General features: G+C 40.6%; 1 protein-coding gene across 7 annotated transcripts in view; it reads left to right on the forward strand.

Annotated features, from left to right (window-relative positions):
* The window catches only part of GBF1 (golgi brefeldin A resistant guanine nucleotide exchange factor 1), a 121,239-nt gene that overhangs the window by 2,334 nt on the left and 94,578 nt on the right, over window positions 1-24,327 (forward strand). For 4 of the 7 annotated variants that reach the window (XM_029201233.1, XM_029201232.1, XM_029201234.1 and 1 more), the window contains exons 2-3: window positions 11,750-11,855; window positions 13,346-13,412. In XM_029201233.1, the coding sequence (XP_029057066.1) occupies window positions 11,760-11,855; window positions 13,346-13,412 (163 nt within the window). In that variant the 5' untranslated portion in view covers window positions 11,750-11,759. Of the gene's footprint in view, window positions 1-11,746; window positions 11,856-13,345; window positions 13,413-24,327 lie in introns of those variants that run through there. The other 3 variants (XM_029201228.1, XM_029201231.1, XM_029201235.1) reach the window with 3 other exon arrangements.

Genomic DNA, 24,327 nt, shown 5'->3' on the forward strand with positions numbered 1-24,327 from the left:
GTGCATATATGTCAATCCCAATCTCCCAATTCATCCCACCCCCCTTCCCCCACCCCGTGTCCACACATTTGTTCTCTACATCTGTGTCTCTATTCCTGCCTTGCAAATAGGTTCATCTGTACCATTTTTCTAGATTCCACATATATGTGTTAATATACGATATTTATTTTTCTCTTTCTGACTTACTTCACTTTGTATGATAGTCTCTAGGTCCATCCACGTCTCTGCAGATGACCCAATTTTGTTCCTTTTTATGGCTGAGTAATATTCCATTGTATATATGTACCACATCTTCTTTATCCATTCATCTGTTTATGGACATTTAGGTTGCTGTATTGATACTTATTGATTTAAAATAAATGGGGTGGGACTTCCCTGGTGGTGCAGTGGTTGAGAATCCGCCTGCCAGTGCAGGGGACACAGGTTTGATCCCTAGTCCAGGAAGATCCCACATACTGTGGAGCGGCTAAGCCCATGGGCCACAACTGCTGAGCCTGTGCTGTAGAGCACGCAAGCCACAGTTGCTGAGCCCATGCTCCACAACTACTGAAGCCTGCACAATCTAGGGCCTGCGTGCCGCAACTACTGAGCCTGAGTGCTGCAACTAATGAAGCCCGTGTGCCTAGAGCCTGTGCTCCGTAACAAGAGAGGCCACACAAGAGGCCTGTGCACCGCAACGAAGAGTAGCCTCTGCTAGCCGCAACTAGAGAGAGCCCGTGCGCAGCATCGAAGACCCAACACAGCCATAAATAAATAAATAAGAAAGTAAGTAAATAAATAAAGTGAGGTGGAAATGGTATAGGAAACTGTTTGCATTTTAACTTGCTGATCTATATTGTAGAATTTCCAAAAAAGTAATTTAGAATGGCTAATGAAATGACATAGTCATCTCGGGAAGTATCCAGGTTTGATGGGTCTGCCTTTCTCATCTGGGTTGATATACCCTGTTGAGCCCTGTTGAGTTGATAATGCTTTGCATAATAGGCAGTCTAGTCTTTGGGTTGATAGTGTGACCAGTTCAGCATCTTTTCAGTTGGGCCTGGAGGTTAAGTCAGGCAACAAGATTTTACCTTTTCTTACTTTGAAAAGTCATTTTCTGGATAGGAATAGTTCTTTACTCCCAGCCCCCATCCCAGATCAGAAAATTTGTTTTTCCTTCAAGACTTGTATTTAAGTATTTAAGCTTCTTTTTTTTTTTTTTCCAGCTTCTTTTTAAAGGTGGTGGTAGACAGTATGTTCTAACCTTGACGTTGATGCTCATTGGCACAGTCGGAACTCAGGTTGTAGGCACATCTCCTCATGAGTAGCTGGGCACCAATCCCAGTTGAACTCGAAGTTCTCAGAGTTACACTACTAGTTCACTTCCCCGTGTTCCAGAAGGCAGAATGACTGCTACTTTTAGATAATAACTTCATTGATGGGGCACTTAGACTGGCTAGTGTGAGCAGCTGGAGAGGAAAAAGACACAGCTCCTGCTTTTGAGGAGACCCATTGTATTTATACAGTACTCACTGGAAGGATCAGCCTAGTCTTTTTACACCACTTCTGTTGGCTGATCACAGTCTGTCCCTGTGGTTCAAGGTGACTAATTAGAGTGATTCTGCTGTTGGGGTAATTGTGGAGTTGAGTTGAAGGGAGAAAGGGAGGTTCATTTTATCTCTGGCTGGAAGAGCTTTGTAAATGTAATTGGCAGGTGTTTAGTTTTTACTGTTCCTCTTTTTCTGTATTTCAGTGTGTTCCACAGCAGTTGTTTAAATTAAATGAAAATGTAATAGGGCACTGTGGTGATTTGGGGCCCCAGTTGCAGTGGATGTGATCATGGAAGTAATGATTTGTTGCCATCATGTAAATAAAGCAGGGATTACAAGCTCAAATGCCTGAGTATCAGGCAGGTAATGTAAATGAGGGAAGTGAGCCAGGAGGGAATGTATTAGGATGTAGTAGTGACTGTAGTGTACTGGAATGTGGGCACAGTATGACCATTCTTCCTATTTTTCAAGACAAACTGGGAATTCAGATCATTGTGTTTTAAACTGTTGGCAACTAGTTAAATTATTTAAAAACCTTTTACAGGAGGAAAAATGTATGTCTGTGGACTAGATTCTGCCTGATGACAGTGGAGGATGACCCCTGATATACAAAACGGGCAGGCCTTATGAGACTTAATCACTGCAATTCTCTACGTAAATCATACAGACTCACTTTTTTTTCCTTTTTATTTATTTATTTATTTATTTTTGGCTGCGTTGGGTCTTTGTTGCTTCATGCGGGCTTTCTCTAGTTGTGGCGAGTGGGAGGCTACTCTGTGTTGCAGTGTGCAGGCTTCTCATTGCGGAGCATGGGCTCTAGGTGCACGGGCTTCAGTAGTTGTGACATGCAGGCTCAATAGTTGTGGCTTGCGGACTCTAGAGCACAGGCTTAGTAGTTGTGGTGCATGGGCTTAGTTGCTCCGTGCCATGTGGGATCTTCCTGGACCAGGGCTCGAACTTGTGTCCCCTGCATTGGCAGGTGGATTCTTAACCACTGCACCACCAGGGAAGCCCGCAGGCGGATTCTTAACCACTGTGCCACCAGGGAAGTCCTCCAGACTCACTTTTTTGTTTTTTAAAGAACGATATGGGGGGGTTCTTTTTATTTATTTTTTTATTTGGCCGTGTTGGGTCTTAGTTGCAGCACGCAGGATCTTTCGTTGCGGCACGCAGGCTCTTCGCTGTGTGCAGGCTTCTCTCTAGTTTTGGCGTGTAGGCTGCAGAGTGCACACGCTCAGTAGTTGCAGTGCACGGGCTCTCTAATTGTGGCACATGGGCTCTCCAGTTGTGGCACGCAGGCTCTAGAGCACACGGGCTTAGTTGCCCCACAGCATGTGGGATCTTAGTTCTCCGACCAGGAATCGAACCCATGTTCCCTGCATTGGAAGACGGATTCTTAACCACTGGGCCATGAGGGAAGTCCCCAGGCTCACTTTTTTTTTTTTAATAGATTTATTTATTTATTTATGGCTGCTTTGGGTCTTCATTGCTGCCCCTGGGCTTTCTCTAGTTGCAGCGAGCGGGGACTGCTCTTCTTTGCAGTGTGTGGGCTTCTCATTGCGGTGGCCTCTCTTGTTGCAGAGCATGGGCTCTAGGCACGTGGGCTTCAATAGTTGCGGTGCATGGGCTCAGTAGTTGTGGCTCGTGGGCTCTAGAGCATAGGCTAAGTAGTTGTGGCACATGGGCTTAGTTGCTCCGCGGCATGTGGGATCTTTCCGGACCAGGGCTTGAACCTGTGTCCCCTGCATTGGCAGGCGGATTCTTAACCACTGAGCCACCAGGGAAGCCCACCAGGCTCACTTTTTAATCTTTGTCGTACTCTGCCAACTTTCACCATTAGTTGTCATGTTGGGTGCCCTGAGTGGTTAAAAGATGAGTGGGGGAAAGAAGTCTTGTTTCATTTTTCATCTCCAAGCTGGCAGAAGGGGCATCTTTGGACAACTTTGAGCTTATCTCAGTAGCTCACCTTGCATATAATTCTTGGGATAACCTCAGAATCTCCATAGAGGGAGGAGGGGGAATGGCAGAGCTGAGGTACACTGGTCACCTGATTATCAGGTTGGGAGGATTTTCCAGTTGTATCCTGTCAGGGCACCAGCTTTTTTCTTGGTTTGATTTTCTCTTACCTCCACCCTTTGAGTAAATTTCTTGAGTCCAGCAAGTTGTTTACTAGTTTAGTAATTTTGGGTCACTCTCAACAAAACACAGAACTATGGCACGTTCCTTGTCTAGCTCTGGAAACCTTAAAAACTCTGTGTCTTTGGTGCTTCTCTGGGATGTTTGAGAGATCGAGTGAAAATAAACCTCAGAAGGGCCAGCTGATGGTTGTTCAGCTCCCTGGTACCTTCTTTCCTCTCAGAAAGCCCATCAGGGTTTTCGTGGTTTACATAGCTCTGTATTAGACATCAAAGCACCATGAAAAAGAAAAAAAACCTGAGTCTTTGCCTTTGGAGAATCTAATTTCTAATTGAATAAGAACAACTTTTAAGCAATGAAGAAAAAAAATAACTTAATGGTCTGCTAATAATCTATTTAGTATATGTGCTGCCGAAGCGAGCACTAATAATCTATTTAGAACCAAAGAAAATAAGACACATATATACATATGGGAAGAATGGACAATTACATAAAGAATTGTATATCACAGAAGAAATGTGAACATGCAAATAGCATATGAGAAGACTTCAGGAAGATACATGTGAAAACAGAAGCATTATGATTTGACTGGTGGATAAATGTGGGTTCTTTTTGTCCATAGAGTGCCTAATATGGAAGATTTGTAACTTCTAGTACAGAAACAAACATGGAATACAGAAAGAAGGTTTGCCTGCCTGGCTTAGAGTCCTTGTCTTCTATGAAGTAATTGTTCTCACAAGAGGTGGATGTGAGCTGTACCAATACTGAAGAGTCAATCTTGATATTCTTTCAGTTATTCATTTGTTCATTCAGTATTTATCATTTTTCTTACTATATGTTAGGCATTGAGGATAAAAAGGTGATAAATTATGGTCTCTTTCTGAGATGCTCATAGACTCATGGGAGAGAGAGATTAAATAAATAATTATAAATGAGTATAAGATATGTTTAAATAGAGGTATGTACTGTGCCATGGGGTGACAAAAAAGGAGTACTAATACTCTCTGGGGGAGTGGGTTAGCCAGGGACGACTTAACAGAGCAGGCATTATCATAATAACAGCCAACCTTTTTTTGGGTTTTAATATTCCTAATAGCATGCCAGGCCTTACAACAAATGGGTGAGGAGGTACTATCTCCATTATGCAATGCAGAACTGTAAACTGGGAATCAGAGAGGCTAAGAAACTTGGCTAAGATCATACAGGTAATAACAGTCAGGAATACCACTGTGGTATTCTGATTCTCTCATTGACTTTTGGATGGAATGAGTAAGGGTTAGGGTTTATACAGCATATAAGGGACATCAGTGTCCCCAACCCAGCTTAAAAATAGAACATTACCAAAACTGGGGCAGTGGGTATGCCCTTCCCTATTAGTCAAGTCTCCCCTCCCCTTAGCCAACTGTTGTAAATTTTTTGTTCATTTCCCTGGGGTATAGTCTTAGCAGTGGAATTGCTGAGGTATAGCATATGAACTTCTTCAGCTTTGCAAGATAATGCCAAATTGTTATCCAAATGAGTTGTATCAATTTACAGACTCAACAGCCACTTGGTCTGTATTTTTACCAACTTTTGGTATTGTCAAATTAAAATTTTGTGCTATTTTGGAGGTGTAAAATGGTTTCTCATTAATAATCTTATTTTGTAATTTTATTGACTATTAATGAAGCTCATAATCTTTTTGTAGATATATTTACTGTTTGTATTTTCCTTATTCTGTGAAATGCCTGTTCATGTCTGTTGCCAGTTTTGGGGAGGGTTTATATGTCTATCCTTATAGTTTTGTAGCAGTTATATTATGGATATTGCTTCTTTTTTTTTTAATTTTTATTGGATTATAGTTGCTTTACAATACTGTGTTAGTTTCTACTGTACAGCAAAGTGAATTAGCTATACATATATCCCCTCTTTTTTTGGATTTCCTTCCCATTTAGGTCACCACAGAGCATTGATAGAGTTCTCTGTACTATATAGTAGGTTCTCAGAAGTTATCTATTTGATACATAGTATCAATAGTGTATATATGTCAATCCCAATCTCCCAGCTCATCCCCCCACCCCCACCCGCAGCCCCTTTCCCCCTTGGTATCCATACGTTTTTTTCTCTATGTCTCTATTTCTGCTTTGTAAATAAGATCGTCTATACCATTTTTTTCAGATTCCATATATATGTGTTAATATTCGTTTTTCTCTTTCTGACTTACTTCACTCTGTATGACAGTCTCTAGGTCCATCCATGTCTCTACAAATGACCCAATTTCGTTCCTTTTTTATGGCTGAGTAATATTCCGTTGTATATATGTACCACATCTTCTTTATCCATTCTTCTTTATTATATGTGTTACATATATTTTCTCCCAGTTTGTGATTTATCTTTTCCTCTTTTTTATGGTGTCTTTTGAATAAATGTCTTTAATTTTAACATGGTTTAATTTACCAGTTTTTTTTTTATGGGTTCTGCTTTTTGTTTCCTATTTAGGTACGTCTCCCCTATGCTGAGATTATAAAAATATTCTCATATATTTTTTTGGCCACGCCATGTGGCTTGTGGGATCTCAGTTCCCCAACCAGGGATTAAACCTGAGCCATGGCAGTGAAAGCACTAAATCCTAACCACTAGACCACCAGGGAACACCCTCTTGTATTCTAAAAGTTTTCAGGTTTTGCTTTTTTACATTTAAGTCTTTAACTCATTCTAAAGAGAATTTTTGGTATTCCGTGAAGGATCCAATTTATTGTTTCTGTTTCTCCTGCTTTTGTTTAGATCTAGAGGGAGTTGCCAGTTGCAGAATGCAGCAAAGCACCATTGTAATCCTATAGGCCCAGCTTTAAACAGATGGTGCTTTCAAAGAATATATGTTGCTCGCAGTCTCTGAGCAGATAAACCACTAGCTTATTTGGCTGGGGGATATTCGTTGGTGTGTATTTGGTCATTCCTTCTCATATTATTTCTGATAAAAGGTAAACCTTAAGTTCTTTTCTACCATACTCATGAGGTCTCTGCCGGCCTTTGTGACCTTATGGCAAGGGGTTCTAGGTCATTGGCTACCAGACAGCAAGTGGTTCATTGGAGCTTCCCATTTGAGCATCAAGGACAAATTCCCTTGGGAGATTCTTGGGTGAGGAGACATGCTCAGAGGCTTGGAGGGAGATTAGGCAACTCTGCATAGCCCTTGAAAATAATTCCTCTTTATTCCTGAGATGTTTCTTTTTTACTAAGAAACTTAAGACAGTGATTTTTTGCTTAGATCTTTGCTATCTTAGAAAATTGTTAGCTTCTGATGCCTAATGAATTTTGATTGAGTGTTAGGTTGATTATTTCAGTTGGTATCCCAGTTCAAAATTTATTTCCTCCAGAAAGCCTTCCAAATAGCATGTAGATCCTATTAGATCTCAGTTAAGTCCTGTTGACACTTTTGTTTGCAATTTGTAGTGTAGTGTTGTTGTTATTTACTTGTTGCTGTGTTGTTCTCAGTATAGGTGTTTTCTCTCATTCTCTTAGTTCTTTAAAAGAGAAATTAAACGGGCTTCCCCAGTGGTCCAGTGGTTAAGACTCTGCACTTCCACTGCAGGGGGCGCGGGTTTGATCCCTGGTTGGGAAACTAAGATCCCACATGCCGCGCAGCACAGCCAAAAAAAAAAAAGAGAGAAATTAAATATTCTTATTTTATAGTGGCCCCCTCCAGGCCCCCCAAAATATTTTTTACAATGATAGGTAGTCTGTATATGTACTATATATATTGAAAGCCCTCCATGATATGCTCCCCCTACAACTTGCTTTTCTAGCTTTACATGCTATTATTCTCCTAGGAATAATGTTCCAACAAGTCTGGAATAATCATGACCCCCTAAATACATATTGCATTTTCCTACCAATAAGCCTTTACTCTTGCCATTCTCTCCTTGTGTTTTTGACTGTTTGAATCCTGTCTTTCATTTGCCTTTCCAGGGTCCTCTGCCAGAAATAATTTTCTTTGCTTCACTACTGTGACACTGTGTATCACTTATGTATTGGAGATATGTATGGGTTTGTGTGTAGATGTATGTGTTTAATCTACTAGATTATAAATTCCTTGTGGGTGGGTAGGGACAATTCTGTATGACTCTGTCTAGCATTTTGCTTAGCATGTGCTAAGTAATATCTGGTTGACTGAAATAAATGTTTGTTAGTTAATTAACTTTGATTGCTGCTCTTAATCATTTATACATGGAATAATACAACTACTTTTCTGTAGTGCCTACTCATTAAAAAAATCTGTTAATTAAAATTTAAAAATAGGTAATATATGTATGTGACACAGAATTCAAAAAGTACAAAAGAATATGCAGAGAAAAATAAGTCTTCCTCTCACCACTGTTCCCCAGTTCCTTTCTCTGGAGGCAGCCTCTGTTAGGAGTTTCTTTCTTTTTTTTAAAAAAATTAATTAATTAATTTTTGGCTGCGTTGGGTCTTCATTGCTGTACGGGCTTTCTCTAGTTGCAGTGAGCAGGGGCTGCTCTTTGTTGTGGTGCGCGGGCTTCTCATTGCGGTGGCTTCTCTTGCTGCGGAACACAGGCTCTAGGCGTGCGGGCTTCAGTAGTTGTGGCATGTGGCTCAGTAGTTGTGGCGCACGGGCTTAGTTGCTCCATGGCATGTGGGATCTTTCCAGACCAGGGCTCGAACCCGCCCTGCAATGTGTCCCCTGCAATGGTAGGTGGACTCCCAACCTCTGTGCCACCAGGGAAGTCCCTTAACATCTTTATTGGAGTATAACTGCTTTACAATGGTGTGTTAGTTTCTGCTTTATAACAGAGTGAATCAGCTATACATATACATATATCCCCATATCTCCTCCCTCTTGCGTCTCTCTCTCACCCTCCCTATCCCACCCCTCTAGGTGGTCACAAAGCACTGAACTGATCTCCTTGTGCTATGTGGCTGCTTCCCACTAGCTACCTATTTTACATTTGGTAGTATACATAAGTCCACGCCACTCTCTCACTTTGTCCCAGGTTACCCTTCCCCCTCCCCATGTTGTTAGGAGTTTCTTAAAAAAAACCTTCCAGGAACTTCCCTGGTGGTCCAGTGGTTAAGAATCTGCCTTCCAATGCAGGGGACATGGGTTTGATCCCCGGTTGGGGAACTAGGATCCCACACGCCACAGGGCAGCTAAGCCTGCGTGCCTTAACTACTGAGCCTGCACACCTCAACTAGAGAGCCTGTGTGCCGCAAACTACAGAGCCCACGTGCTCTAGAGCCTGCGTGTCACAACTAGAGAGAAGCCTGCACGCCACAACAAAAGATCATGCATGCTGCAACGAAGATTCTGCATGCTGCAACTAAGACCCGATGCAGCCAAAATAAATATATAAAAATAAATAAATAAAATAAAATGTAACGTGTATTAAAAAAAATTCCAGAGATCTAGAGCATATTCATCTTGCCTAAATAATTTAAGGAAGGAGAGATACTAGAGATTTTATCTTTTCTTTTCTGATACTTTTTTTTTTTTTTTTTTTTTTTGCTGTACGCGGGCCTGTCACTGTTGTGGCCTCTCCCGTTGTGGAGCACAGGCTCCGGACGCGCAGGCTCAGCGGCTATGGCTCACGGGCGTCAGCTGCTCCGCGTTATGTGGGATCTTCCCGGACCAGGGCACGAGCCTGTGTCCCCTGCATTGGCAGGCGGACTCTCAAACACTGCGCCACCAGGGAAGCCCCTGATACTTTATTTTTGAATTTGTTTATCTTTCTTATACTTCTTGGTTCTCCTCCTCTTCATTGTGGTACGTTCTCATCATTGAATCTTATCTATTCATTGAAGAGAACATTGTTGTGTGTCTAGAGCATTTAGTCTTCTGAGAGTAACCTAGTTGTTTCTTTAAATTGTCTTTAAAATAAGTGTTGTCTTTTGTTGGGTTCCCTTGTGGATTGGGAGAGGTGTTATGGGCCTGGACAAAATTTGTACCAGTTCTTTTTTCCTTTATCATAGTGGTTTTCATTCTTCTCACTTTCTTGTGTAAAAAATATGCAAATAGAGCTACTTTCAGGGTGCTTTTCTTCCTTCCATGTCTCTGGCTCAGTTTTCTTTTAGATCCTACTGAACTCTGTAAATGCCTCAAGGGCAGAAATTGTATATCATTTCTTTCATAATTATTAATTTTTAATTATATTGATGGTACAGTAATATGTTCTCCTTGTAAAAAATTAAAATATGGATAAGGCTAAGTATCCTCTGATTACACCCTGATTTCATAGTACCTTCTCTAGAGATGACTATGATTGTTGAGTTTGGGGTACATCTGCCCAGACCTTTTATTCTGTGTTTATGTATCTCTTTATATGCCTGTACAAAATACATTAAGTATAGTTAACAACATAGATGACTCACAAACATAATGTTTCAAGGGAAAAAGGCAAATTGCAGAAGAATACATACAAAATGATATTAATTATACAAAATATAAAAATACGCAGAATGATACATATTGTCTAGAGATACATATCAATGAAGTAAAAGTATAAAGCAACATAAAAGTTTAATAAACATCAGATTAAGAGTAGTGGGACCAGGGCTTCTCTGGTGGCACAGTGGTTAAGAATCTGCCTGCCAATGCAGGGGACACAGGTTCAAGCCCTGGTCCAGGAGGATCCCACATGCTGCAGAGCAACTAAGCCTGTGCGCCACAACTATGAACCTGCGCTCTAGAGCCCGCGAGCCGCAACTACTGAGCCCGAGTGCCACAACTACTGAACCTCGCGTGCCTAGAGCCCGTGCTCTGCAACAAGAGAAGCTACCCAATGAGAAGCCCGCACACCACAACGAAGAGTAGGCCCCACTCGCCGTAACTAGAGAAAAGCCCGTGTGCAGCGACAAAGACCCAACGCAGCCAAAAATAATAAATAAGTAAATAAATTTATAAAAAAAAGAATAGTGGGACCTATAGATGAAAGAGAGAAGGATATAATTAGGGAGGACACACAGAGACTTCAGTTGTACTGTTCTTAATCTGGATACTGGTTGTTATATTCTCTTTATATCTTACTGTATGTTAAATACGGTATATTTTTGAAAACAAAAATCTAGTATTTTATGTAAGGTGGGTTGGTTGGTTGGTTTTTACATAGTTGGCAACATACAGTCATGCATTACAATTTTTTTTTCATTCCACAGTATGCCTGAAGCTCTTTCCATGTCTTATTTGCTTTGTATCCTTAGCACTCTGAAAGATGCCTTATGCATAGTAGGTGCTTATTAAGTAAATATTTTTGGAATTCCTTTCCTTACTCTGTTAGCCTTACTTTTTTAATTTTCCTTGAGCCTGATATAAATGTTTGTCTAACTGTATGTCTCCCCTACCCTGCTTTCTATCCCTTTCGTTTTTTAAAATTTTGTCTTTTCTCAGGAGGATTTCTAAACAATGGGAAGTGATTAGGTTGATTTTACATGTTCCTAGGGTTTTCTCTATGCCAAGAAGAGTCTACCTTACAGTCTGCTTATTAGCGATTTCCTGCTATAAGCAAGTGAACTTGACTTTTCAGAACTTTTCAAAGGTTGCATCACTGCCACTGTCCAATTTTCTGGAGCTGACTTGGCAGAATGGATGCAGTCTATAAATTGACATTGTAACTGTGGTTCCAAACCAGGGCTATTTTTCTAACAGCCTTCATTCTTTTCTTTTAACTTAAACCTTCATTATTTATTGAGTTGATAAAAAAGGAAGAACAAAAGGAAGATCTGAAATATTTCTTTAACAGACTAGCAACATGGATGTATCTGCATATCTGTATGATTCGTAGGAGAGATTTGGGGGACAATTGACTTTGAAGAATTTGACATGCTTGTTAGAGGTTGTTGAGGTGCCTTTGAAAAGTTTCTGGTGTGATGCTTTTTGAGTTGTATCTTGAACTTGCAGAGACCTCTAGAAGAGCCAGGTAGTTGGATTCATAACATAAGAAGGGCTTCATCCCATGTTAGTATTACAGGTGGGAAATCTTGGTACTGAAAAGTTAAATCGTAGTTCTGACCTTATCAGGTACTGATTTAAGCATGGGTGTGCTCTTGGGTAACCAAATATTAACTAGCTTTTCTCTTCACTGTTTCAGTAGGTTTGCCAGGATGGTGGATAAAAATATTTACATCATTCAAGGGGAAATTAGCATTGTGGTTGGGGCCATCAAACGAAATGCGCGATGGAGCACCCATACTCCACTGGTAAGTGGGCAGTGGGTAGAGAACCTGGTCACTGAGTTGCTGTAGGGGATCTGGTGCGTGGTTAAAACAGTAATCAATTTCCTGGTAATAATGATAATAGTAGGAATTCAGCGTTTTTCAGAAGGGTTTCAAGGACCGTTTTGTTTTATTTCAACTAGAGTCAAATTTATAAGCTGCGTTTTTTTCTCTGGAAGCCAAAAGATGATACCATTTTTCTTCTAGCTGTTTTCATAAACAACTTAAGCTAACACTTGGGATCTCTTTTATATGCCTAAAAATGTCAGAAAGATTCCTTATCTTCTAATTCCCAAGAACTATAATTAGCTATCAAATTCATTTCAGTTAGTTATTGATACATGGAGTATGGCTTGGTAATGGTACTCCTTGGGAATTAAGCAACTTTTCTTATATAGAGCAGACCATATCTTGCCAATCAGATGAGTAAGATTACCTGTTGTAAAGTGGACTTTCTTTATTGCATTTGTATGTTCAAGGATGTTTTTTGTACAGTCGTGTAAGACAGTTTTTGGTACAATGGTAAAATCAAGTTTAGACATTTCCAACTTGGTGAATATGTATATGTGTGTTTAGAAATTTCTTATGTTCATTTATAAAAGTGGATTGTATTAGAAGTACGAGTGGAGTCAGGAATGTCTTAGAAATGAATATGTGTGATTATGATGACTATGAAGAAATAGAAAAGATAGAATAATACATACATCTTAGTCTGTATGTCTCAGTCTGTTTGGGATGCTCTAACCAAAACCAAATGCCAAAGACTGGGTAGCTTATAAACAACAGATTTTTTTTTTTCTTTAAACAACAGATATTTATTTCTGGGGGCTGGAAGTTCAAGATCAGGATGTCAGCATGCTCGGGTGAGGGACTTCTTCTGGGTCTCAGACTTCTCATCGTATCCTCACATGGTAGAAGGGCAAGGGAGCACTCTTGGGCCTCTTGTATAAAGGGCATTAATTCCATTCATGAGGAATCTGCCCTCATGACCTAATCACCCACCTTAGGATTTCAACATAGAAGTTTTTTTTTTTTTGTGGCCGCGCCATGTGGCATGTGGGATCTTAGTTCCCCAACCAGGGATCAAACCCGCGCCCCCTGAAGTGGAAGCACAGAGTCTTAACCACTGGGAAGTCGCCAGGGAAATCCCAACCTAGAAGTTTTGAGGGGACACAAACATTCAGACCATAGCACATATAAAGGACCTAGCAATCTATGGTAGCTTGAGTGCTATGGTCATGGTGTAGATTAAGCTTAGTATTTCAGGATGTACTGTTTTAGGTAAGCCCAGAGTACTTCTATGAGATAAGAGGTTAGGGAACTGGAAAAATGAACTCTAGCTAACTTTCTTTTCTTCAGAAGGAAAACTGAATTTTCTGGTTGGCTTCAGAGAAAGAGCTCTTGATCTGTCCTTTATTTCCTCTTTCCTCTTGGCCTGATAATGAATTTTTTTTTTTTTAATTTATGTGTTACAGGATGAAGAACGGGATCCTCTGCTGCATAGTTTCAGTCATCTAAAGGAGGTTTTAAACAATGTAACAGGTAAGTGTGATTTATTGCAGGGATGGGCAGACTTTTTCTGTAAAAGACTATATGATAAATATTTTAGGCCTTGCAGGCTGTAGCAACTGTGCAACTACTCAACTCTGCCTTTGTAGCTCAAATGCAGACTCAGGTAATACTTAAATGAATGAGTGATAAATAAAATTTTCTTTTAAAAAATAGGCTGCAAAAAAAAAATAAATAAATAAAAAAAAATAAAAAATAGGCTGCAAGCCAGCTTTGGCCCACGGGTGTAGTTTGCTCTGGTTTACTTTATTGCTGATCCTTCCTAGAGTTCCTAGTAGAGTGTCCCATTTTAGTGGGGAATCAGCATTCATATAATTATAAACTTCCTTCATTGCTTGAGTTATAAGTAAGTTATTTTTGGCTATCTTTTGGTTTTGTTTTGTTTTGCTTTAACTACTTTCTTTCTCTAACTTATGTATTCTATAAGATAGGAAGTGGGTGGCACAAGTGAAGTTTTTAATACTTGCAGCAAAACCCTTTTCTTACAGAAAATCATTGTTGGTTTTAGGGCCTTAGCTTTCTGTAATGCAGATCTTTTAGTCTTCTCTTGTTCCCAGAATCTTTTGTGTCACACACTCTGCCCCTGTTTTCCTAATCATAATTATGTTACATAATATTCATGTGTTTAGAATTTTCAAAGCCACTTTCATATTTATTACTGTATTGAACTTTCTTTCACTTATTTATTTATTTTTTGTATGGGGAACTTCATTTTTTCTTCTAGTTTCATTGAGATGTAACTGACATACAGCACTGTGTAAGTTTAAGGTGTACATATGCTTTGACTTACATACATTATGAAATGATTACCACAGTAAGTTTAGTGAACATCTATCATCTCACATAGATTCAAAATTAAAGAAATAGAAAAAAAAATTTTTTTTCCTTGTGATGTAAAACTCTTAAGATTTACTCTCTTAACAACTTTCGTATATAACATACAGCTGTGTTAATTATATTTATAATGTTGTACATTACATTCCTAGTACTTATTTATCTTATAACTGGAAGTTTGTACTTTTTGGCTGCTTTCATCCAGTTCCTCCTTCCCCCACCCCCTGCCTCTGGTAATCACAATCGTGATTTCTTTTTCTGTGAGTTGTTTGTTTTTGAAATAGAATTGACCTATAATACTATATTAGTTCCTGTTATACAACATTGTGATTTGATATTTCTGTACATTTCAAAATGATCACCATGGTAAGTCTAGTTACCATACCTTATTGAACTTTTACACAACCCTGTTGGGGAGGCATGTTAGATATTGTCCCCTTTTTATGAATGAAGTTGAAGCCCAGAGATATTTTAAGTGATTTAGCTGAGGTCACAGATCCTAAGAAGCAGAGTCAAAACTCCATCAGAGTTTCCGTCAGAATTCAGGCCCCTGATGCCTGGTTTAGTGCCCTGTTCTGCATTGTTTCTGTTCTTACAGTTAGAGGAGAAGGTACACAGGAAGTGCCTTATATTATGTATAAAAACATGCCAAGGGAGGAGGCAAGTCTCAACACTTCAGGTTTTTCAAGGGGGTATATGTAGACCTAAAGGGAAAGCCTCCGAGCTGTGTTCCTCTGTTGACTATAAAGGGCTTTTGCAGTGTATAACCCTGGAATGGTTTTAGCTAGTAACATATCTAAGACCACAAATGAAATAGTTTTTAAAGCTTTTGCAAATTAAATAAATAATAAACGAACAAATAAATTTTTCCTTTCATGAGAAATGTATCAATAGGAGAATATCTGGAGAAAAATTCCTTTTTACTTTCCTAAACATGGGCAGAAGTTATCTAAGGATCCCCTACATGTTTCTTATTTTTTTCTTTTTTTTTTTTGCGTTACGCGGGCCTCTCACTGTTGTGGCCTCTCCCGTTGCGGAGCACAGGCTCCGGACGCGCAGGCTCAGCGGCCATGGCTCACTGGCCCAGCTGCTCCGCGGCATGTGGGATCTTCCCGGACCGGGGCACGAACCTGCATCCCCTGCATTGGCAGGTGGACTCTCAACCACTGCGCCACCAGGGAAGCCCCTACATGTTTCTTAAAAGGAGCAAATTCTACTCAGTTAAAAAGTGTTGGCAGTATTAACCAAGAATGATCAAGTAGTATAGAGGTTGTTGTTGTTAGCTGGTTAGCAGGGCTAATGCAACTAGGTGGCATGTTTCCATTTTATGGCCTGTACTGTAAGTGATTTGGCTGCTTTAGAAAGTTGGTGGCTTGCACAGATTTTTTTTTTTTAATCGAAGTATGGTTGATTTACAATGTTGTGTTAATTTCTGCTATACAGCAAAGTGACTCAGTTATACATGTATACATTCTTTTTTATATTCTTTTCCATTATGGTTTATCCCAGGATACTGAATATAGTTCCCTGTGCTATACAGTAGGACCTTGTTGTTCATCCATTTTATATGTAATAGTTTGCATCTACTAACTCCAAACTCCCACTACATCTCTCCCCTCCCCCCACACCCCAAAACCACAAGTCTGTTCTGTGAGTTTCTGTTTCTGCTTCTTAGGTAGGTTAGTCTGTTTCTGTTCTGTTTCTGCTTCTTAGGTAGGTTAATTTGTGTCATATTTTAGACTCCACATACAAGTGATATCATATGGTATTTGTCTTTCTCTTTCTGACTTACTTCACTTAGTATGATAATCTCTAGTTGCATCCATGCTGCTGCCAGATCTTTTCAGCTTTTCAGATAAAGTGTACACATCCCAATTAAGAAGAAAATGTAGTGAGTAGATATTTACAACTCTTTGGTGGGTCAGAGTTCAGAGTATTGTCTTTCTAAGAGAGTTAAGGGGATTAAACAAGTTAATACATTTGAAAACTTGGCAATTATTTTATAGACAGCTAGGAATTGTTGTTATAAGTGGCTGGGGACACCTTAAAATGGCTGAGGTCAGACTGGAGTAGTCTTGCAGGCTTTTTGGGCACGCTGCAGACCTTGAGGAGCTGAGGTGGTGCTGCTATCCTGACAGAGCCACATTTCCTACTTGCCATCCAATCCATATCCCACACTTGTTTTCTCCATTCTGACATATCCCAAGACTTCAGTTCAGAGACTGTATCTGTGGTGAATAGTGCAGTCCAGGATTTGGAGTCTAGACCATCTAAGAGCTACCAAAGTTGAGCCTGCTGCCTAATTTTCTTACATCTTTGGGTTAGGAATACAGATTATCTTCAGCTTGAAACTATTAAAACCAGAATGCACTGAGGAGCCAGTTCTGTCAGTGGTACTAGGAACATAGCTGGGTTCCAACAAGGTTGCCAGGCTTTCCCTCAGAGCAAGGAAGAAGATTGTAGTATTTTCCAGGGACCAACAGCTGTGGCAGATGTTGAAATGGTGCCTGCCAAGGTTGCCCCATTGTTCTTGGGTTTTAGCATATTACCTGCCTGAGAAAATAACAGAGTGGACCCAAAATAGAGCATTTCATGGTCTTCTGATTGGTTCTGACCCCCCACATAGTGCTGGCTTCCAGGAACAGGTTTATGGGTCAACTGCCCCTGTGGTCCTGGACTCTGCAATCCATGACCAATTTCTTGTTTCTTTTACCAAAACAAACAGATTTTTCTGATTGGCAGTGTCAGGAGGACTGCTTTCTTGGAAGCCTGTTAATGGTTGGAGGCTGGGAAAGGGTTTTGAACTTGGAGAGAGAGACTGAAGGGACTGCCTGTGCTATGTGACTGGGAATGTTGTACCACTTAGTTTGGAGGAAGTATGGCAGGAATTCTAAGACTCTATTCAGTTTAACTCATGAAAATGACTTGGGCTTGGTCTCTTTTTACAAAGGCTTTCTGTTTGCACTTTTCTAGGTTATTTGTTGGCTGGGTTGGTTAAGAATATTACTAATGGAAATAGGTGGTTCATTGGACATTGTCAGTCAACCTAAATGATTTTGTCTCTTTTCTTGTAAGCAGTCAGAATCTTTTACCGACATAAGCGCTACCTACTCCTCCAGGAACATTATCTGAGCATTGTGAAGGAAATAAGTCCACTGTCTCTAGTAAGTTTAGCAAGTCCATATCAGTTATTCTCACAGATATGTCTCTGGACTACATTTGCAGTCAGTATTTGCCTAAAATGCATGACAACTGGATGCTCTGTAACATCTAGAGTAATAGAATATTCTAATACCAAATCTAAAGAGAGGGTTGCACTTGGAAGGTATGGAGTGCCTAAGAGCAAAGTTTGCATATTGGTACTTTGGATAAAGCCATAGCTCACCACCAGTGAGACTTGACTGCTGCCCCTCATTTGGTCTTTCAGTTCTCTTAGGAATCCTTTAGGAGGTTATTCTGAAGGAGTTAAAGCAGATGTGTGGTTGCCAGGAGCTGGGAGTGGGCATGGGGAGTAACTGCTAATGGTTATAGGGTTTCCTTTTGGGGTGATGAAAATGTTCTGGAATTAGATAATGATGATGATTGTACAGCTTTGTGAATATACTAAAAACCATTGAAGTGTATACTTTAGAAGGGTGAATTTTATGGCATATGAATTGTATCTTAATTTTTAAAAATAATAAATGTACACTGGAAAAGTAATGGGATTTGCCAGTTCTTTCTCAAGGCTCAGAGCCATGAAGGGAAGCCTCTGACTATAGTTGCTGCTGTTCTTTGAACCCATTGCCCAGCAAAGGCAGCATAAGGCTCTGTTCAGCCTCCTAGCCCAGTTTGTCCTTTTATGTCTCTCTCATTAACTCAAGAAGCACATGGCTTTTATATTTAAATTTATTCAAGCTGTAATCTTTGACATTTGAGTTAGCTTTTAGTACAGTTTTGCATTTATAGTAATATATATTATGTATTTTCTCTATCCCCAAAGAATCCATTTTAATCTTTTCCGGATGCAAATTTCAGGCTCTCTTGTCCCATCTCCCCTCTCTTGCTCTCTTTCCCCTCCCCCAACGGAGTGTGTTTGATCAGGTGTGGCAGGAATATCCACTGTCAAGCTGCGCCCTTTATATTAGTCAATATTATCCTTCTCCCCCCTTCCCTGTCTGTCTGCCCCTTTGGGCTTTCCCAGTTGATTTATAATTTTGGAATTCTCATCGGAGTCTGTAATACAGTTTGTTCATTATTTAACCAAAACCTGTTTAATGAGCAGAGAGAGGCAATGTAAATGTTAGGCATGTTGCAGTGATGTACCTTTGTGCTTCTCAAAGCGGGTGGGTAGTTAACTCTGTGCTGCCTGCAGGGCTGGGTTGTCCTGGCCTTAGGGGCAGAAGGACCAATGCCTCTCCCTTGCATCTGCCCAAGCCCTACCATGGGCTTAGATTCCAAAGACACATTTCCTTTTATCCTTTTAGAGATCTTGTTGGGGCTCTTGCTTATTGGAGTTATCTCCAATCTCACAGTTAGACTGGGTGGTAAGATCTGTGGTATGGGATAGGGGGATGAAAGGGAAAGTGAAATATTAGGATACTTGATACTGCTCTTGGTTTTAGGTCTGTGGAGAGTAGACAGTTTATTTTTATTTTTTTAGCCGCGCAGCACGGGATGTGAGATCTTAGTTCCCCAACGAGGGATCACACCCGTGCCCCCTGCCATGGAAGCACGGAGTCTTAAACATTGGACCGCCAGGGAAGTCCCCCCAGAGTAGACAGTTTAGAAGAATACTTCTAGCCAGCATTGTCTCTGGTCTTTGATCTCTTTGTTCCCAGATTAGGCAAATCCTTGCAAGCCTTAGTACCCTTCATTCAGTATAACTTCATGGACAAGGCTCTAGTCAGTTGTGATTTGTGGTGTTTGGCTGTGGTCATTTGCCTCCAGATTGAGGCTGCCTTTGTCCTTGGTCTTCAAACTTAGATCATTACAAAGAGATTCTTTTCCAGAAAATTTTTGTTTTAAAGCACAGAGAGAAGAACAGTTTAAAAGTATCACAACCAGAATCTTCTCTTAAGGAATCACCTGTTAATGACTTTAAAGCCTTTAAAGCCCTTTAAGGCCAGGGCTTGAGGAAGACCTCTTAGTGGTGTGTGTCAGGGGTGGTGGTGGTGGGGAGGGTAGTGAGTTTGCCTTTGGAGATATAACCCCTGGCTGGCCTTTTTAATTCTGAGGACCTATGGGGTTTGGGGGTATTTAGCATAAGACTAATATGGTCTTGAGGCTCAGTATAAGCACCTGTATTAACTGTGGAACTGTTGTAGCTGCTTGGACCTTTTCTTTGTGAGATTCACCAAGTTTTGGATTTCTTCTGGGTCTAGCTTGTTGAATTGCTTCTAACCAATATTTATTGAATATCTGCTATGTGCTAGACATTTTGCTTAGGCACTTAGGCACTGGATCTGTAATGGTAAACAAACTTCCTGCCCTCGTAACCACTGGTTTTTAAGACTAGTGGCTGTAGCTGACCATTCCAAGGTTAACCTTTGTAGCCTCTACTCTGTGCCATATGGTTCCCTATCAGGTATGGAATAGGTGAGAGTGAATGAGAAAAATCTATTGCCATCTTTTCTTACTCCCACTCTTTCCCTTGCTAACACATAAGCCAAAGAAATGAACAAAAATTTAGCTCATATATTTGCTTATTTGGCTTTCTCATGTAAAGCTGTTCTGGCCAGAGTTTAGGTGTTCCCAAAGACGTTGGTGGGTTTGCATATTGTCACTCTGAGGGATAAGATATTTGAGGGATAGGATATTTCTTTACTGTGCTTACCTGGACAGCAAGATATGGTGTGCTTGAGTTTAAGAGGGAGAAGCAGGTGCCTGGAGAGAGTGGATGTATCAGGAGTTTATTTAAATATAGTTTATCCTGGACAAACACACCTGTAGGGTACTGTCTGTCTCAAGCTTTGTGAATTCAGAATCTGAGCTAGGAGGTTTGAATCCGTGTAACCTCCAGAGGTTTACAGAGAACATTTAAACAGAGTCTGAAAGGCAGCCTGGGAGGAACTATGACTTAACACCTGTTTGGCTTAGGCCTCATAGAAATAGCCTTCTAAGTTGAAGCAAAACTCTTCCAGGATGCCTCATACCTCAGGTTAATCTGTTTCAGTTGGAATATGGGAAAGTGTAGTGAAGAGATTTTAGTAGTCACTGTCAGGAAAAAGATTGAGTAAGGGTAATATTTGAAAAAAAAAATTGCTGTTAGAGTAAGGGTAATATTTGAAAAAAAAAATTGGTGTTAGAGCTACCATCTCCCTAGAGTAAGCAATATATCATTATTAATCAGCATGAGAAGCCATGAGAAGAAGGTTGAATGAGTCACTAACTTTTTTTTGATTTTGGCCGTGCTGCGGCTTGTGGGATCTTACTTCCCCAACCAGGGATCGAACCCGGGCCCCTGGCAGTGGAAGCTCAGAGTCCTAACCACTGGATCACCAGGAAATTCCCCGAGTCATTAGCTTTGACCCACTTGGAAATGAGCTGGTGAATTGTTCAAGGCCTAAGTGGAGGCTGAAAGAACCAAGTATGATAAACTTTGGCAGACAAATTTATGTAATGGGCTAAGTATTAGAAGAGGCAAGGTTGGGCACACTAATGTAAGTATCTCTTTCCTGTGCCTTTTTTTTTGGCCACGCCATGTAGCACGCGGGATCTTAGTTCCCTGACCAGGGATTGAACCTGTGTCCCCACAGTGTAAGTGTGGAGTCTTAACCACTGAACTGCCAGGGAAGTCCCTCCTGTGCCCTTTTTGTGTATCTTGTTGTATAATAAAATACATGACTATATTAGTTTGGAGATTGTTGAGTAGCACATTAGGGTGTGACTTGAATTTGAATCAGGCTGACTTTGGCAATTTGGAATCTTGGTAGCTTGAGTAGCCTCAGTCGTGCAGGCATTTGAGCACAGTTAGGGAAAATAAAGGTACTGGGATTCTTTTTCCCCTAGGGAGTATTCATATCAATAAGATGGCTTCCAGAGGCCTGTATTTTGATGACTTAACTTTGTCATTTCTTTTTACTGGGGCTTTCCCCAAATGATCTGAACCTTCTTCATTTGACACTTCTAAACCAAGAAGTTCTTCTAAACATTTATTTGTCCTCAGGACTATAAAATGAAGACTTTCTTGAGAAGAAGCAGTTCTGTGTAGTCTGGCTTCTTATTGGTCCAGCTCTCCCTTTTTCTCTCCCTAGTGCTCAAACACGCTTAGCCGTTAGAACTAGTCTCCTGGCACATTTTCCACTACTTGTATCTGAAAGGAAGTTGTGAAAAAATGGGCTTTTTTTTGGCTGTGCTGCGCAGCTTGTGGGACCTTAGTTCCCCGATCAGGGATTGAACCTGCACCCTTGGCAGTGAAAGTGCAGAGTCCTAACCAGTGGACCGTCAGGGAAGTCCCAAAAAGGGCATTCTTAATAGCTCGGCTCTCAAAATCAGAAGCAAAGAACCTAATTTCTAGTAGAGTTTGGGGGACAGGGTAACAGTGAGGTGTGTGGTGGGAGTCATTGTTGCTGGTATTGCTCTCATTGACATTGTCCTCTTTAGCACAGCCACCTCTCGAGGCCTGAAATTTCTCTCTGGGTATGTGCTCAACTTGCCATGACAGCAGTCAGATGAGTTAAAAGAGGGGAAGCCAGCTGCTGCTTTGTTTTTAACAAGGAAGCAGGCAGAGTCCCTTTCTTCTTTTCCACCCACTCAAACTCAGGGCAAGTGCCAAGAGGGTTTCAGAAGAAGCCAGGTGTTTGAAATTCAGTGTGCAGTTTGGATTAGGAGAGATAGTATAGAGTTATTTGTCTTAGCTTTACCTTCTCTAACCACCTCTCTATGCTCATAGATGCTCAGTTGGTCACCCCAGTTTCTAAAATGATATTGGATATGTTTATGGAAAGGGTGAGTGCATTTGTCTTTGTTTCTTTACTTTGGTCTTTGGAAGTCTGAAGGACTTAGATGGACAAGCACTCCTGGCTGCCTGTTGGCTGGCTTCTCAGTGCATGCCTCTTCTGGAGCACCAGCCTTCTGTTACCACTGTTACCACTGTAGTTTGAGTTGTGAAGGGCTGCCACATGTGCACATATCACAACTGACCTTTCCTTGTTCCACGCTTGTTGAGCAATTACTTGCCCGTTTGTAGAACTCACATTATTGCTTTGGGTTTCTGGCCCAATGTGAAGTGGGGCCGTCCAGGAAGTGGACTGATAGACTGTACATCAGAGGGCAATAAATTGGCATTTGATTTGGTGGAAAGGCAGGGCCAGATGTAGTGTGGGAGCAAAGGTTTTTCTGCAGTCAGCCATGTAGCTTGCTTCCAGGTGTCCTGGAAAGCAGCTTGGGAACTGGAGGCTAAGGGTAGTTGGGGACATTAATTGGTGAGGAAGAGGATCAAAAGGACTTTAATGTTATCTGTGATGGACCCTGAATTGGGAAAGATCATCTAAAAGTAGAGGGACAAAATGAAATTTTCCTGACACTAGTAGGAATTTTTCAACTGATTATTCTTCCTTTTCAAGTAAAGCGAGTTATTAATTGGCAGAAAAATATAAAACTTGGGAGACTCTTGACAAAGGGTTGCAGAATAAGAAAGCCTCATTCCATGTGAGCTTTTTCATGAAGGTTCATTCTTCTCTTTGGGCCACAGGTTAAAGAAAACTGCCTCCATACTGGTAATAAAGTGAGAGCTAAGATAATACTATTTTAAAAATATTTATTTATTTATTTAGGCTGCTCCTGGTCTTAGTTGCAGCATGCGGACTCTTAGTTGTGGCATGAGGACTTCTTAGTTGTGACATGCGAACTCCTAGTTGTGGCATGCATGCAGGATCTAGTTCCCCAACCAGGGATCGAATGCCGGCCCCCTGCACTGGGAGCACGGCGTCTTACCCCCTGGACCACCAAGGAAGTCCCAGAGAGCTAAGATAATATGATGACTACCCTACTGTGGGCTAGAGTGGTATCTTCAGACTACAAGTTGCATTCTATTAATGAATTGTAATATCATTTTAAAGGGTTGCACAGCATTTTTTCCTCAAATTTTAGTATGAAAAATTTCAAACACAGCAAAATTGAAATAATACAACAGTGACCACCTACATCTCACACTTGAGTCAAAATTTTTTTTTTTTTTTTTTTTGCGGTACGCGGGCCTCTCACTGCTGTGGCCTCTCCCATTGCGGAGCACAGGCTCTGGACGCGCAGGCTCAGCGGCCATGGCTCACGGGCCCAGCAGCTCAGCGGCATGTGGGATCTTCCCAGACCAGGGCACGAACCCGTGTCCCCTGCATCGGCAGGCGGACTCTCAACCATTGAGCCACCAGGGAAGCCCTTGAGTCAAAATTATTAATATTTAGTCATAATTTGCTTTATCAATATATATGTGTGTATATTTTTCATACACCATTTGAAAATAAGTTGCAGATGTGTTGATATTTCAGCATGCATCCTAAATAAGGACATTCTCCTACATAATCATAGTACCATTGTCACACCTAAGAAACTTAACAGTAATTTACCAATATTAGCTAATATCCAGTCCATGTATTAAAATTTCCTTTTCGTTCCCAAACTGCCTTTTATAGCTATAGCTGGTTTTACAAACCAAAATCCAAGCAGAATTCTCATTTCATTAGGTAGTTATATCTCTTTAGACTTTAAAAATCTAATACAGTTTTCTCCACCCTATTGTTTTTTTTCTTGGCATTGACTTTTTGAAGAGACCAGGCCATTTATCTTTAGAATGTTCTATATTCTGGGTTTGTCTGTGTCCTTATGGTGTTATTTAACTTGTGACTCTATCTCATATATTTCCATTCTAGAAGTTAGGATTAAAAGCTTAATTTGATTCAGGTTTAACATTTTTGGCAAGAGTATTTCATAGATGATACTGTGTGCTTCATATTCTGTCACCACAGGAGGCACATACTGTCAAGTTGTCCCACCGTTGGTGGTGGTAAATTTGATTACTTGCTTCTGGTGGTGACTGCCATATCTCCTCACTGTAAAATAAATTTATTTTTCTCTT

Source organism: Monodon monoceros, unplaced genomic scaffold (assembly GCF_005190385.1).
Source record: "Monodon monoceros isolate NGI ecotype Baffin Bay Population unplaced genomic scaffold, NGI_Narwhal_1 Super_Scaffold_4, whole genome shotgun sequence".
Taxonomy (NCBI): Eukaryota; Metazoa; Chordata; class Mammalia; order Artiodactyla; family Monodontidae; genus Monodon; species Monodon monoceros.